The 17,088-nt window shown below is 43.6% G+C and overlaps 1 protein-coding gene across 1 annotated transcript in view; it reads left to right on the forward strand.

Moving 5' to 3' along the window:
• BLVRA (biliverdin reductase A) overlaps nt 1–17,088 on the forward strand; it is a 58,103-nt gene that overhangs the window by 30,399 nt on the left and 10,616 nt on the right. The window contains exon 5 of the mRNA XM_070423741.1: nt 5,719–5,816. Coding sequence (XP_070279842.1) covers nt 5,719–5,816 — 98 coding nt within the window. The remainder of the gene's footprint in view (nt 1–5,718; nt 5,817–17,088) is intronic.

Consider the following 17,088-nt stretch of genomic DNA (forward strand, 5'->3'; position numbering starts at 1 on the left):
CTTTCTATGCCCCTGATTCTATTCTATTCACCAGTTTATTCTGTTCGTCAGATTTTTTTATTCACTTGATTTTTACGCTCACTTGTTGATAGATATATACTTGTTGTCACTTTGTTGTTCATAATTTTTATCTTTATCTTTTTCTTCTTCTTCCTCTTCTTAAAGAATACCCTTCAGCATTTCATATAATACTGATTTGGTGGTGATGAACTCCTTTAGCTTTTTCTTATCTGTGAAGCTCTTTATCTGACCTTCAATTCTAAATGATAGCTTAGCTGGGTAGAATAATCTTGGTTGTAGGTTCTTGCTATTAAGCACTTTGAATATTTCTTGCCACTCCCTTCTGGCCGGCATAGTTTCTGTTGAGAAATCAGCTGACAGTCATATGGATACTCCCTTGTAGGTAACTAACTGTTTTTCTCTTGCTGCTTTTAAGATTCTCTCTTTGTCTTTTGTTCTTGGCATTTTAATTATGATGTGTCTTGGTGTGGTCCTCTTTGGATTCCTTTTGTTTTGGGTTCTCTGTGCTTCCTAGACTTGTAAGCCTATTTCTTTCATCAGGTAGGGGAAATTTTCTGTCATTATTTCTTCAAATAGGTTTTTAATATTTTGCTCTCTCTCTTCTTCTGGCACCCCTATAATTCAGATGTTGGTACACTTGAAGTTGTCCCAGAGGATCCTTGTACTATCTTCATATGTTCGTGTTCTTTTTTCCTTTTGCTTTTCCGATTGGGTGTTTTTGCCTCTTTGTATTCCTCTAGTCTGCTGTTGGATCTCTGTATATTATTCTTTATTTCAGTCAGTTTATGCTTACTTTCTAGTTGGTCCTTTATCACAACATCGAGGGTATCACTATATTTCTCGGAGGTTTCTAGAAGATTCTTGTGTAACCTTATAACCTTGGTTTTGAACTCTATATCCAATAGTTTGCTTTCCTCCATTTCTTTCATTTGGGACCTGTTTCTTTGTCTCCACATTTTGGCTGCTTCCCTGTGTTGATAGAGTAGCTTTGTGTGCCAGGTGTCCTATAGGGCCCAGGGGCTCAGCCTCCTCAGTCACCTGAGGTGGACACTCTTGGTGGATCCCTTTGTGGGCTTTGTGCACAGTCTTGTTGTAGTTAAGCCTTGATTGCTATTGGTATTACTGGGAGGAATTGACCTTCAGGCCAATTGCTTTGAGGACCAGTTGTGTCTACAATGGGAGAACTTCTGTGCTGGAGACACCCTTCTGGGGCAGGACTTGCTTCGGTGGGGCTTTGGTGCTCACTGAGTCTGCCCCCTGAGTGTGTCCCTTATGGATGTTAAGAGTTGTAATCTGGATGGTCTCACTCTGACCACTGGGTATACTGGCTCTTGGATCTCCAAGGAGGTTCAAAGTCTGCCACTGCCTGAGGCCACCTAGCAGGAGCTATGGAGAGATCTGAAGATTCCTCCTCTTTGTTTGGGGTTTGGAGGTGCCCAGATGAGGTGCAGCTGTGAAGCAATGCAGGCTACTGAGGAGCCTTAGGCCTTCTTTTGGAAGCTCTGGGGTCTCTGATACAGCTACAGTTTGACAGGTTTTTAGGCAGAGAAAGGCCAGGCCATTCTATGCAAAAGCCTCTGTGCACAGCTTGGGCTGGGTTGTAAACTGGGGAGTGGTGTCTCAGGGAATCACTAGGGTGGAGCAAACAGCACTGGTTGCCTGTCAGCCCTGCCCCAATAGGTCCTGGGGTCTGTGTTGTGTAGCCCCGTGGAGGAACAATGAACGCTGCGAGCACCTCTGCAAGAAAGCCGCCCTCACGTTCCAGCCCGATGCCAGAGAGTACAATTCTCTCCGTATGAGTCTGGGTCTCCAAATTCTCTCCCGGAACTGGAGTTCAGAATAGTTGTGAGCTTGTATCTCCCTCCCGATTGAAAAAGACAACAGCATACCCAGGTGCCAGCCCCTTTCACGCACCTCCGTACCTCCACACTTCCACACCTCTGCACCTCCTACCGGACTCAATGCGCTTTTCTCTTTCATTCTAGTTGTAGAATTTCCAGGCAACCAGCCTTCCCGTGGTTCTAGATGGTATTCGTTTTGTCTTTTAGTTACAGTTTTAATGTGGTTGTGCGCGGCAGCAAGTTCAGGTGTTTACCTATGCCGCCATCTTGGTTGTCTCCATGCTCTGTGGTTTTTTTCTCTGGAAGGCTGACAGCCAGGCAACCATGGCTGCATCTCTGTGCTGTGTACCTGATCAGGTATCTGGGCTCAGCCACAGCTCATACTGCCCACTTCTGCAGCAATGCCCACCAAATGTCTCTCCCCCCCCGCAGCTGAAAGGAGTGTCAGCCACAACCCGATTTCTCCCCTTTCTGGGCTGAGCCCCAGTGTGAGCTCCCAGCTATAAGGCTGTGTCTGTGGCTCGGCTCAGCATCTTTTCCTCCCTGTTTGCTCTCACTTGCCCACCTTTAAATGTTTCAATATATGACCTCTCCGGTGCATTTGTGCATTGAACAGGGAATCTTTTGTTAAATTATAGCTGTTTAAATAGTTTAAACGTCAACAGAGAAACCAAGATGGCAGCATAGATAAACACTGAAAATTGCTGCCTTGCACAACCACTTCAAAAATACAACTAAAAGACAAAACAGACTTCATCCAGGACCACAGAAAGGCTGGCTAAGTGGAAATTCTACAACTAGAAGGAAAGAGAAAAGTACACTGAGACTCTGAGGAGGTGCGGAAGTAAAGTGCAGAGGTACAGAGGCGCCGTGGAAAGGGCTGGCAACTGTGGACACAGTTGTCTTTTTCAATCGGGAGGGAGTCTCAAGCTCCCGACTGCTCTGAACTCCAGTTCCGGGCGAGTCTCTGGGGACCCAGACTCATACGGGGAGAAACTGGACCATCTGGCATTGGTCGGAACTCGAGGGTGGCTTTCTCTCAGAGGTGCTTGCAGCGATTACCCGGACACTGAGACCCAGGGCCTCTTAGGGCAGGACTGAGGATCAGCCATAGCTGTTTGCTCTGCCCTGTTGCTTCCATGAGACCCCACCCCACCGAAGCTATGCGCAGAGGCTTTTGCATATGAATGCCCTGGCCCTTTGCAATCTGAACATTACCTAACAAACTGCAGCTGGGTCAGAGAGACCCAGAACATCCAAAAGAAGGCCTAAGGCCCCACAACAGCTTGCATTGTTTCACAGCTGGGCCCCATGTGGGCACCTCCAAACTCCAAACAAAGAAGAGGAATCTGCAGATCTCTTCATAGCTCCTGCTGGGTACCCTCAGGCAGAGGCTAAATTAGCACCTCCTTAGAGATCCAAGAGCCAGTGTACCCAGTGGTCAGAGTGGGACCATCCAGATTACAACTCCTCAGATCCATAAGGGACACACTCAGGGGGCAGACTCAGTGAGCACCAAAGCCCCACTGAAGCAAGTCTTGCCCCAGAAGGGTGTCTCCAGCACAGAAGTTCTCCCACTGTAGACACAGCTGATTCTCACAGCCAATTGGCCTGGAGGTCAATTCCTCCCAGTGATACCTACAACAATCAAGGCTTAACTACAACAAGACTGTGCACACAGCCCACGAAGGGGTGCACCAAGAGTGTCCACCTCAGGTAATTGTCGAGGCTGAGCCACTGGGCCCTATAGGACACCTAGCACACAAAGCCACTCTATCAACACAGGGAAGCATAAAAAATGCGGAAACAAAGAAACAGGACACAAATGACAGAAATGGAGGAAAGCAAACTACTGGATATAGAGTTCAAAACCACACTTATAAGATTTTTCATGAATTTTCTAGAAACCGCTGATAAATTTAGTGAGACCCTCAATAAATCTAGTGAGACCCTTGAGGATATGAAAAAGGACCAACTAGAAATTAAGCATACACTGACTGAAATAAAGAATATTATACAGAGATCCAACAGCAGACTAGAGGATTGCAAGAATCAAGTCAAAGATTTGAAATACCAAGATGCAAAAAACACCCAACCAGAAAAACAAAAAGAAAAAAGAATCCAAAAATATGAAGATAGTGTAAAGAGCCTCTAGGACAACTTTAAGCTTACCAACATCCGAATTATGGGGGTGCCAGAAGAAGAGAGAGAGCAAGATATTGAAAACCTATTTGAAGAAATAATGACAGAAAACTTCCCCTACCTTGTGAAAGAAATAGACTTACAAGTCCAGGAAGCGTAGAGAACCCCAAACGAAAGGAATCCAAAGAGGACCACACCAAGACACATCATAATTAAAATGCCAAGAACAAAAGACAAAGAGAGAATCTTAAAAGCAGGAAGAGAAAAAAAGTCAGTTATCTACAAGGGAGTATCCATATGACTGTCAGCTGATTTCTCAACAGAAACTATGCAGGCCAGAAGGGAGTGGCAAGAAATATTCAAAGTGATGAATAGCAAGAACCTACAATGAAGATTACTTTACCCAGTAAAGCTATCATTCAGAAATTCTCAGGCGGGGGAAGGGTTGTGGGGGGTGCGGGAAGAGACTGGACAAAAATCATACACCTATGGATGAGGACAGTGGGGGATGGGGGGCGTAAGGGCAGAGGGTGGGGTGGGAACTGGGTGGAGGGGAGCTATGGGGGGAAAAAAAGAGGAATAACTGTAATAATCTGAACAATAAAGATTTAATTTTAAAAAATTAAAAAAAATAAATAGTTTAAACTTCAAAGGGTCATCTCTCATGCTGACATTCTTCTGATGTCATTCAACATTTTCTTTTCTCTAGCTATTGTATTGTAAGAATACATATAATACACAAAATATGTGGTAATAAACTATTTATATTGTTGATACAGCTTCCAGTCTAAAGTAGGCTAATAGTAGTTAAGTTTTGGGGGAATCAAAGTTATATGCAGATTTTCAACTGTGTGCGAGATTGGTGCATTGTTCAAGGTAAACTCCAGCGGTTCTCAACCTGTGGGTCGTGAACAATGAAAATAAATCCTGCATATCAGATATTTACATTACGATTCATAACAGTAGCAAAATTACAGTTATGAAGTAGCAATGAAAATAATTTTATGTTTGGGGGTCACCACAACATGAGGAACTGTATTAAAGGGTTGTGGCATTAGGAAGGTTGAGAACCACTGCAACGTTTATACCCTAGAATATCTAGGGAATAATGTCCAAATTTCTCAGCACAGCATTCTAAATCCTTCACAGTCAGGCTCCCAGCTACTAGTATTACCTCGTTTTCCTTTACTCCCTATAGCTCATGCTGAAATTTTTGTCATGATCCAAATGAACAAAGCCCCACAAAATGCCCAAACCCCTGCATATTCTGCATAAAGTGAAATATGCTCATTCTATTGCACCTGAAAAATGTTTACTGAAATGTTTAGTGAAATATTTTTAGAGTGCCTCAGATGGAGCTAGCTGCTGTGGGTATTGTAGTTTTCATTTATAGCTATCATGTGGTAACTGGCAATTTAGCTGTTAACGTGTCTTTATTTCTTCTCCAAAATAACTGGTAAATAGAACCTGGTTGAATATGTGAGTGGTTGAATAAAAAAAATTTTAAATTATCACATAATCTCTTACAGTATAGTAGAAAATAATGTGAGGTACAATTCATCACCCTTGTCTTCTGATTTTGATTCACCTGTATGGCACATTTGCACACCTAGACTTTGGTGCATTTATAACATTTTGTACTCTTTCATGCATTTCAGGCATTTCAGTGCAGCTTATTTGAAGTGTATTCTCTCTATATCTCTTGTTTCCAAAGGCAGTTCCTTAATGCTGGCAAGCATGTCCTTGTGGAATACCCTATGGCGCTGTCTTGGACAGCAGCTAAGGACCTGTGGGAGCTAGCTGAACAGAAAGGTGATGTATGTTCTATCTGTCTAGAGCACAGTTCCTCTTACTGAGTTACCATCACTAAGAATTCTGTGGTATCTTTATTTTTTATAATTTATTCCCATATCAGATATATTACTGATACAAAAGGCTCCCAACACACTCCACCTCACTACTGTAGGCACATTAAAGGGATATGTGAAGGGCCAACAAGGGCAGAGGGATGGGTGGGGATTTACAAACTTTTTTTTGAGACTTGTCAGTTTCTTTTACTCTAATGAAATATGGATTAGTTTCCACCTGTGGTAGTATCATGATATGATTTTAGTTTTATTCATGTGATATTTATATTGCTAATGGAAAAATGCCCAGATCAGAGTAGTGAATTGTTTTATAGTCACATCTTATAGTTTTTATTTTTTCTTAAGAGGAATACTATTTATAATATTGTATGCTAGACTTCTTGCTAATTACAAAAAATAAAATTGTCCCTTTGCAATGAAGAGCTCTGCTGTTACCATCCTAACCAAATGACACTAATATGGATCATTCTGACACTGTGAGCCATCTGGTGTGATGTACATAGCATCCACCATATACTTAATAATTAAATTAAACTTCAGTTTGCAGGAAACATAGGAATAACGGTGACACCAAATAATAAAATCAAACAAACTAGAATGTGGAATACTTTGCAAGATAACAGGTTAAGTTTTTTCAAGAAGATAATGTCCTGCATATAGTGAGTTTCTTCCAAAGAGCACAAGATGAAAAGAAGGAAAAAAGAGTAACTTTACATGGGAGAAAATAGACAGAAACTGCCTAAGCCAGGTGGTCATAATATAGTAATAAGTCATGTTAATAGCATGTACTTGAGCCCTGACCAGTTTGGCTCAGTGGATAGAGCATCAGACTGCAGACTGAAGAGTCCCAGGTTCGATTCCAGTCAAGGGCATGTACCTTGGTTGCGGGCACATCCCCAGTAGTGGGTGTGCAGGAGGCAGCTGATCGATGTTTCTCTCTCATCGATGTTTCTAACTCTCTATCTCTCTCCCTTCCTCTCTGTAAAAAATCAATAAAATTTTTTTAAAAAAATAGCATGTACTTGATATGATGTGATAAGAATGTGATTACCCTTTTTCTAAAACACATTACCCCAGGCTAATTATAAGAAAAACACCAGAAAATCCCAGTTGAGGTTCATTCTGCAAAATACCTGACTGGTACTCTTCAGAAATGTCAAGGTCATTAAAAACAAGGAAAGCTAGCCCAACTAGTGTGGCTCAGTGGTTGAGTGTTGACCTATGTACCAGGAGGTCATGGTTGAATTCCTGGTCAGGGCACATGCCCAGGTGTGGTCTTGATCCAAGTGGGGAGCATGCAGGAGGCAGCTGATCAATGATTCTCTCTCTTCCTCTCCCTTCCTCTCTGAAATCAATGAAAATATTTTAAAAAACAAGTCCCATTTGTTTATTTTTATTTTGTTTTTCTTGCCCAAGAAGATATATTATAAAAAATATTGCTATGAGAAATGTCTAAGATTTTACTGCCTGGGTTTTCTTCTAGCAGTTTTATGGTTTCAAGTCTAACATTTAAGTCTTTAATCCTTGGTAAAGGTAAATGTAAAGACAAATACAGAAACCTGTAAGGGAGAATGACCACAGCAGAATGGCAGCATGAGAAGTTCCCCTGGCCTTTCTTTTTGAAGTTACAATAATTTGAACAGTGATAATTGAACAGAGAATTCCCTGCTGAATACAAACACATCTGAAAGATTTGTGCATTGAAACATCTGAAAGTGGGTGAGAGTGGGAGCAAGTGGGGAACGAGGCGGGGGAAGGGGGAGGGTAGAAGAGCAGAGACGGGTACCACAGATGCAGCCCTATGGGTCTTGAAATGGGGGCGGAATCAGGTTGCCATCTGTATTTCCTGCAGCCCAGAGGAGCAAAGAGATACAGTGGACGTTCCTGACAGAGTGGTTGGTACACAGTGCACTAAACCCAGTGACCGGGGCAAAAACGAAGCACAGAGATGCTGTTGTCTGGTGGCCCCTTAGTCAGGCAGAACAAGCCATGGAGCCTGGCCACCTCCCTTCACCCTTCCAGAGGTGGCAGCGGCCCTAGGAGAAGCTACAGCTGCAAGCACTGGGCTATAAAACACATTACCTGCAAACCCTAGGACTGGAGTGACAGAAGGATTTTTTTACCCTGAATGGCAGGTACATGTGGCAGTTAATCCTAGTGATGGGTGGAGATACAGAGGTGAAGCAGCTGAGGTCTGGCAATTACTGTTACTGGGAGGACAAACCACAAGTGCAACAGCTGACCTCTGCCAGCTTACCACACCTCACCTTGGTGATTTCACAGGCTCGTAACACCATCGTCCACCACATTCCCCCACAGCGGTGGTGCCTTGAGACCAAGGTGACCTGGTTACAGAAGAGACTAGGGGATACAGGACATTTTCAACCATTCTGCAGAGATCCCAGAAGCTAGAGCAGCACAAGAGAAACTAAAAAACTTGTCCTTCAGTGCCACCTTCTGGAAAACAAGATTTCTTGTCAACCTACTCGAGAAGTGACACTTAAAAAAAAAGGAATAAAAAGCAGATCTCATTTCTGTAGATGCCTAGACAAGAAGGAATCTATGACATACCATGAACAACCAAGGTAATGAGGCAACTCAGAAAGAAAATGCAAATCTCTAGAAAATAAACTTAAAGACATAGAAATATGTGATTTAAATGACAGAGAAGTTAAGGTTGCAGTTCTGGAAAAACCCTCAATGAGATACAAGAAAACACAGGCAGTTTAATAAACTCAGAAATAGAATCAACAAACAAAAGCAGTACTTTACTAAGGACATTGAAACTTAAAAAAAATAGAAATTTGATAAATAGTGATGAACTAGCAGGCTCAGGAAATAATGCTGACCAGTTGAAGAAAAGAATTAATGAAATTGAAGATAGAAATCTTTAAAGATTGAAGATAGTAATGATACAGATGGAAGAGAGAGACTTGAGAGTATATGAAAGAACTCTGTGAGAACTATCTGACTCACTCAAAGAGACATATTAACACAGTAGGTATACCAGAAAGAGTACAGAAGGAAAAGGGAGCAGAGGTCCTATTCATACAGAGAGTTGATGAGAATTTCCCAAACCTATGGACAAAGCTAGATGCTCAAATCCAAGAAGCAAACAGAACACCTAATTATCTCAATCCAAGGCCTTCTCCAAGGCACATTGTATTAAAACTGTCAAAAATTAATAAAGAAAGAATTCTCAAGGCAGCCAGGGAAAAGAAGAGAGTAAGCTCTAAAGGAAATCTCATTAGGTTATCATCGGATTTCTCAGCAGCAGCCTACAAGCTAGGAGAGAATGGAATCAAATACTCAAACTATTGAAAGGGAAAAATTAGCTATCGGTCAAGAACAATATTTTCAGCAAAGTTATTCTTTAAATATAAAGGAGAAATAAAAACTTTTCCAGACACACAGCAGCCCAGGGAATTTACCACCTTAAGACCTCCATTACAGGAAATACTGAAATGAAAGATAAAATTATACAAAACTATAAGCAAGATTACAAACAGTCAGACAGAAATAGGATATTGTAGCCCTTTTTCAGAACAGGATACTATACATTTAAATATAACTAAGGTTAAAGAAGGTAAAAACACTAAAGAAGACAGAGGAAAAGATAGGATCTACTGCAATTTGGAAATTAACTCACAGCATAAATAAGGAAAATTTCTGACAAGAAAAATATAAAAGGGGAAGGGTAAAGGTCTGAATTTTCAAACATCTCTAGAGAAAATATGCATTCAGAATAAAAAGGACTACTGTATATATGAAACTTTCTTTTGCATAAACTTAATGATAACCACACACACAAAAGTCTAAAATTAAAACACATAACTTAAAAAAAGAGGAAACAAAAAAATTGTAGAATACCACCAAACTGAAACAACAGTTAGAAACAAAAGAATAAAGAAAGAATGGGCCCTAGCCAGTTTGGCTCAATTGATTAGAGCATCGGGCTGTGGACTAAAGGGCCCTGGGTTCAATTCCAGTCAAGGGCATGTGCCTGGGTAGCAGGCTCCATCCCAAGTAGGGGGTATGCAAGAGGCAGCCAGTCAATGATTCTCTCTCCTCATTGATGTTTCTATCTCTCTTTCCCTCTCCCTTCCTCTTTGAAATCACTAAAAATATATTTTAGAAAAAGAAAGAAAAAAAAAAACAATGGACAGGGAAATAGGGGACACGTGCAGTTATGGGGGGAGGAACCACAGGAGGTGGGCTAGCTGGGGGAGGTTGGTTATGGGAGTTCACTGACCACCAGGGGGCAGCTCCTGCATTGAGCGTCTGCCCCCTGGTGGTCAGTGTGCATCATAGCAACCGGAAGACCAGCCGTTCGCTCATTTGGTCGTTTGGTTGCTCAGGCTTTTATATATGTAGTTAGTTCAGTTGGCAGAGGATAGAATTATATTGTTCACTGCTTCAGTTGGTAGGGAGTAGAATTATAAAGACAGAGAACTCATCTTTACGAAAAAGTATTCTGAGACTTGTTCTGACATATTTATCCAGGATACCATAGGGAACAGTCCCAGCATTGATTCTTATATAGCTGACTAGTGCTTGGTTAAATGTACTTTTTGCACTTTATATATCACAAATGGAATGGAAAACCTTGTTTTATGGATGCACATAAAATGTATCTGTTGGTGGCCCAGGGCAGTTCATGGCCTGCTCTTCTGCTTCTCAGAATTCTTCTAGGATTAGTGTCTCTCAAGCCCCATCTCTCACTTCACCAGTCATAAGGGATAGCTTGTGAGGTTTGACACATCTACATGTATAAAAGTCTAAGTGACTGGCTGGCCAGCCAGTAGCTATGACCACCAGGGGGTAGATGCTTAATGCAGGAGTGGAAACCACAGGCATGGAAACATGGAACAGACTGATGAATCTCAGAGGGAGGGGGGAAGGCAGGAAGAGATTAACCAAAGATTTTATATGCATTCTAGAGGCACGGATTCATGCACCAGTGGGGTCCCTCACCAGGACCGTGGGGATTGGGCCGAAACCGGCTCTCCAACATCCCCCTAGAGGTCTGGATTGTGAGAGGGCACAGGCCAGGCCGAGGGACCCCCTGGTGCACGAACCTGTGTACCAGGCCTCTAGTTTAAATAATAACCAGGACAAACATTCTCTAGCACTTGCATCAATAGTGAAACTAGTTTTAGAGCTAGAACCCTTTGATGCAAGAATTGCTAAGAAATATGTCTTGTTTCTTCTACAGCAGCAACTCTGAATAGAACAAAGGACTTGAAGAAATGGAGTAATAATTCTGAGATTCATCTAAATAACTTAATGAATGACTTAAATCTAGGCATTTTGTAAATTGAGATGTCATTTTCATATGATAAAAGCTGAGATTTTAAGTGCAGAGTTAAATGAATTTTAACAAAGTATAAACCAATGTAATTATTAGTCCAGTCAAAATATAGCACATTTTATTACCCCAGAAAATTCCCTGGGGCTCCTTTCCTGTTAGTCCTTTGTCCCCACAGTGACATCGATGACTAATTACCAGACCTCTCTTCAGATTACCTCTAAGCAAGTTCCTGTATTTCTTTTTTTTGGTATCCTCACCCGAGTCTATTTTTTTCCATTGATTTGTACAGGGAGTGAAAGGGAGGAAGGGAGGGAGGAAAGAGAGAGAGAGAGAGAGAGAGAGAGAGAGAGAGAGAGAGAGAGATGCTCAAGAGAAACATCAATGTAGAGAGACACATAGATTGGTTACCTCCCCCATGCACCCTAACCTGGACCAGGGATCAAATCGGAAACCCATGTACATGCCCTTGACCAGGAATCAAACCCATGACCCTTTAGTGTGCAGGACAATGCTCTAACCACTTAGTAACACTGGCCAGGACTCTTCCTATATTTCTTAAACATCATAATCCCATATATGCAAGAAAAAAAGCATATACAAGAAAATGGTAACTGTGATTAACTGGTAGAAATCGGGGGGGGGGTGTATTTTGTTCCAACATTTGCTCAATTTTCAACAGACATGAATTTATGTTTAGACTTTAATATTAAAATTAAATATAATTTTTGTTTTTTACCAGAGAATTACAACCATGAAAATGGAACCCAGAGCAGTATGACAGGAAGGAAATGTACCAATATTTTAGTAGTGGTTCTTTCTGGTAAATTAGGGTCCTGGGTATTTTTATTTCTTCTTTTTCTGTCAAATTTAAAAATACTCATTTATTACACCAATAATAGACAAAACACCCATATTACTTATGTCAAAAAACTGCTGTAATATGTTTGAGGAAACAAACGATCTGAGAATTCAAGTCCGTTAATTGCCAATTGCCCTCTTATTTTATTCTAAGAAGTTATCTTTTATTTTTTTTAATAAATTTTTATTGTTCATTAGAGGTCTGGTGCACAAATTCATGCACCGGTGGGGTCCCTCAGCCTGGCCTGCACCCTCTTGCAATTCCGGACCCTGCAGGGGATGTTGGACTGCTAGTTTCAACCCCATCCCCGCAAGCCTGGGATCGGGCCAAAACCGGCAGTCTAACATCCCCCTTGGGATGTAGTAGTGCCCAAAGCACAGGCAGCTGGGGAGGAGCCCGAGCCCAGGCTGGGCACCACGCTGCTCCCACTCATCCCAGACCTGCTGCACCTGCCTCCGCCACTGCTCAGTAACGTTGCCATAGAGGTAGGAGAGGCTCACGCCTCTGTAGCTGCGCTTGCCAGCCGAGTCTGGCGTCTGGTGCCTGTTGGTCAGCGGAGCAGTGTGCCGCTGTGGGAGCACACTGACCACCAGGAAGCAGCTCCTACATTGAGCATCTGCCCCCTGGTGATCAGTGTGCATCATAGCAACCAGTCGACTCGTCATTCGGTCACTTAGGCTTTTATATATATAGACTAGAGGCCCATAGCACAAAAATGTGTGCACTCGGGGGGCGGGGGGTCTCCCAGCCCGGCCTGTGCCCTCTCGCAGTCTGGGACCCCTCGGGAGATAACGACCTGCTGGCTTAGGCCTGCTCCCGGGTGGCAGAGGGCAGGCCCAATCCCTAAGTGCAGCCCTGGTCAGGCTCAGAGCAGGGCCGATTGGGGAGTTGGGGCACCGCCCCGTCATGCACAGAGCAGGGCGGATCAGGAGGTTGCAATGCCACCCTCAGTCACGCTCAGGGTAGGGCCAATTGGGGGGTTGTGGCGCCACCCCCTGTCACGCACAGAGCAGGGCCGATCAGGGGGTTGGGGCGCTGCCCCCTGTCACTCACAGAGCAGGACCAATTAAGGGGTTGGGGCGCTGCCCCCTGTCACTCACAGAGCAGGGCCAATCAGGGGGTTGGGGCGCTGCCCCCTGTCACTCACAGAGCAGGGCCCATCAGGGGGGTTGGGGCTCCATACCCTGTCACACACAGAGCAGGGTCAGTCGGGGTTGGGGAGCTCCCCCCTGTCATGCACAGAGCAGGGCCGATCAGGGGGTTGAGGAGCTCCCCCCTGTCACTCACAGAGTAGGGCTGATAGGGGAGCTGGGGCACCGCCCCCTGTCACACACAGAGCAGGGCAGATCAGGGGGTTGGGGTACTGCACCCTGTCACACTCAGGGCAGGGCCAATGGGGAGGTTATGGCTCTACTCTGTCACACACAGAGCAAGGCCCGTGGAGGGGGGTTGGGGCACCACCCTCTATCACCCACAGAGCAGGGCCAATCAGGGGGGTGGGACGCTGCACCCTGTCACACTCAGGGCAGGGCTGATGGAGAGGTTATGGCTCTACCCTGTCACACACAGAGCAGGGCCCGTGGGGGGGGCGGGGTTTGGGGCGCCGCACCCTGTCACACACAGAGCAGGGCCGATCAGGGGGTTGGTGCGCTGCACCCTGTCAAACACAGAGCCGCAGGGCAATCAGGGGATTGGGGAGCTCCCCCCTATCAGGCACAGAGCAGGGCTGATCAGGGGGTTGGGGCGCCTTCCTCTGTCATGAACAGAGCAGGGTGGATAGGGAGGTTGTGGCCCCGCTCCCTGTCACACACAGAGCCACAAGGCAATCAGGGGGTTTGGGCGCTGGCCCCTGTCACTCTGATCCTGGTGCCGGGAGTCTCGCTGCTCCGCTGATCCTGGTGCTGGGAGGCATATTACCCTTTTACTATATAGAATAGAGGCCTGGAGCATGGGTAGGGGCCGGCTGGTTTGCCCTGAAGGGTGTCCTGGATCAGGGTGGGGGTCCCCACTGGGGTGCCTGGCCAGCCTGGATGAGGGGCTGAGGGCTGTTTTCCAGAAGCGGGTGACTGAAGCTCCCAACCGCTTGTTGTTTTCTTTCTTTTTTTTTATTCTGGGCCAGCTTTACATCTGAGGCCTCGCTGCTGAAAACATCAATACAATGTTGCGGTCTGGCTGGATTTCAGTTCTGCTGGTTTCTGGGGTTTTGTTTAGCTTCTTATTAGCAACATAGTACATAGTTGCTTAGAGTTGCAGCTGAGAGGCTGGCAAGTTAGGCGGGGAACGTTGGGAATCCGCAGTCACTGGAGCAAGCAAGCCTCATGTTCACTTCCAGCTGCCTGGCTGCTGGCCGCCATCTTGGCTGACAGTTAATTTGCATATACTCACTGATTAGCCAATGAAAAGGGTAGCGGTCGTACGCTAATTACCATGTTTCTCTTTTATTAGTGTAGATAGTATTACAGATATCTTCCTTCCCCCCTTTACCTCCATCTTCCCAGCTCCTACCCACCCTGCTATGTCTTCACTACCCTATTGCACATGTCCATGGGCTATGCATATCTATATATATATAAAAGTTCAGTGACCGAAACGGCGGAACAACCAGAACGACCACAATGACTAGAATGACCGGTGGCTATGACACCCACTGTGGCAGCCAACAAGCCTGATCCAGGCCCTCATCGCCAACCCCACCCCCCTTGGCTGGCTCCACCCCCAATCTGCCCCCAATACCCCGATTGGGGCGGGGCCGGCTGGCCAACTGCCTGCAGCCCCTCCCCCCAGCCAGCCCGGCCCTATGGGCCCCCATCGGGGCGGGCCAGCCAGACCCGACCCATGCAAAAATTCATGCACCAGGCCTCTAGTAAGTATATAAGTTCTTTGGTTTATCTCTTCTTGTGTCCTGTCATGTCACTTTTAACCTCTGCTCTGTTCTTCAGTCTTCCTTGGTATTTAGAAAGATTTACTAGCCAGTTATTTTGTATAATGTTCCTAAATTTGAGTTTGCCTGATATTTTTTCATATTTTTGGGATATGCATCTTTTATAGAAATATCATAGAGGTGATCTTATGTTCTTTGCATTGCATCCTATCAGGTGCCATTCAATTTCAATTTGTCCATCATTAATGATAGCATTTGATTAAAGTGGTGTCTGCTAGGCTACTCCAATGAAAGCTAATTCTTTCCCATTTATAATTAATGATTATTTTGTGGGGAGGTAGTTTGAAACCTGATAATATTCATTATGTGTCACACTTTCTGTTTATGTCTTCATATCAGTATGGGTTCCTTTTACACTTCCATTTTCATTGTTTATTTTGATACTCAAATTTTTTCATATTCGGTCAATGGGACCTCTTCATGCTACCTCTTGTCTCATGCTGTTATATTTCTGCTATTGTTTGAAATGGTTTATGTTCATGGCCAACTCTTTCTACCTCAGCCCTGCAACTAGACATTTTTTTCAAAGAGCCCTAATTCATTTAGTGGTAAATAGTTTTTTAAATTAAAATCTATAAAAATTGAGATATGATTGACACATAACATATTAGTTTCAGGTATACAACATGATTATTACTTATATATATATTGTGCAGTGATCACCACAAGTCTAGCTAAGATTTATTACTACGATCAAAAAATTTTTTGTACCAGAACTTTTAAGATTTACCCTTAGCAACTTTCAAATACACAGGTAAGTACTAATTATAGTCACCATGCTGTACATTACATTCCCAAACTTATTTATTTTATAACTGGAAGTTTGTACTTTTTGACCACATTTTTTACCTTCTTTGCCTACTTCTCACCTTCCATCTCTAGCAACCACCAATCTCTTCTCTGTATCGATGAGTGTTTTTGTTCCTTTAATTTTAGATTCCATATATAAGTGAAATCATATGATATTTGTCTTTCTCTGTCTGACTAGTTTTACTTAATATAATGCCCTCAAGGTCAATATTGTCTCAAATGGCAAGATTTTCTTTTTATGGCTAAATAATATTCCATTTAGGACACATATGTAACACCCTTTGTACTACTTTAAGCAATAAAAAAAAATAATATTCCATTGAGTATGTGTGTATCACATTATCTTTTTCCATTCATCTGTCAGTGGACACTTAGATCCTTTCCATGTCTTGGCTATTGTAAATGATGCTGCATTGAACATAGGGGTGCACATATCTTTTGAAGTTTGTGGGGGTTTTTTTTGTTTTGTTTTTAAATATATTTTATTGATTTTTTACAGAGAGGGAGAGGGATAGAGGGTTAGAAACATCGATGACCTAGAAACATCGATTCAGCTGCCTCTTGCACGCCCCCTACTGGGGATATGCCCGCAACCCAGGTACATGCCCTTGACCGGAATCGAACCTGGGACCTTTCAGTCCACAGGCCGATGCTCTATCTGCTGAGCCAAACCAGCTAGGGCTGAAGTTTGTGTTTTTGTGATAGTTCTATCTTTACTTGTCTGAGGAACCTCCGTACTGTTTTTCACAGGCTGCATTAATTTTCATTCCCAACAGTGAAGTAATTGATATTTTGATGCCAATATTTATATGCTAGGTGTGCTCATTGCTTTTTCTTTTCAGTTATCTTTGCTTCTAAGTCCTTTCAGTGTACTGACCTAAAGAAAATATGTATATGGGTGTGTGTGTGTGTGTGTGTGTGTGTGTGTGTGTGTGCTCGCGCACGCGCGCATTCGTGTGTGTATATGTGTATACTGTGGTTGCCACGTTTATCACAATAGAGCATTGAGTGAATGATAGAAAAACATCCAAAGATGGAGTTGAAAGATAAAATTTTCTTAATGACCATGGACATGGAAATGCAGAAATGGAAATATAGAAATAGTGCTGGAGAGAATACAACATGCTCTGAAGCATAAACTTGCCCAGCCTCCCCTCATGCGGATGCACGTGGTGGAATCACCAATAGGAGAGAAGGGCTGTTCACTGTAAGAAGCTCTGACATTATTCATGGGTTAGGAGTGGGTGGGAGGAATCTCACTCTCCCACACACCTCACTCTCTGGAGACTCCGAAG

Source organism: Myotis yumanensis, unplaced genomic scaffold (genome assembly GCF_028538775.1).
Source record: "Myotis yumanensis isolate MYYU_CA2020_CCGP unplaced genomic scaffold, mMyoYum1.0.hap1 SCAF_9, whole genome shotgun sequence".
Taxonomy (NCBI): domain Eukaryota; kingdom Metazoa; phylum Chordata; class Mammalia; order Chiroptera; family Vespertilionidae; genus Myotis; species Myotis yumanensis.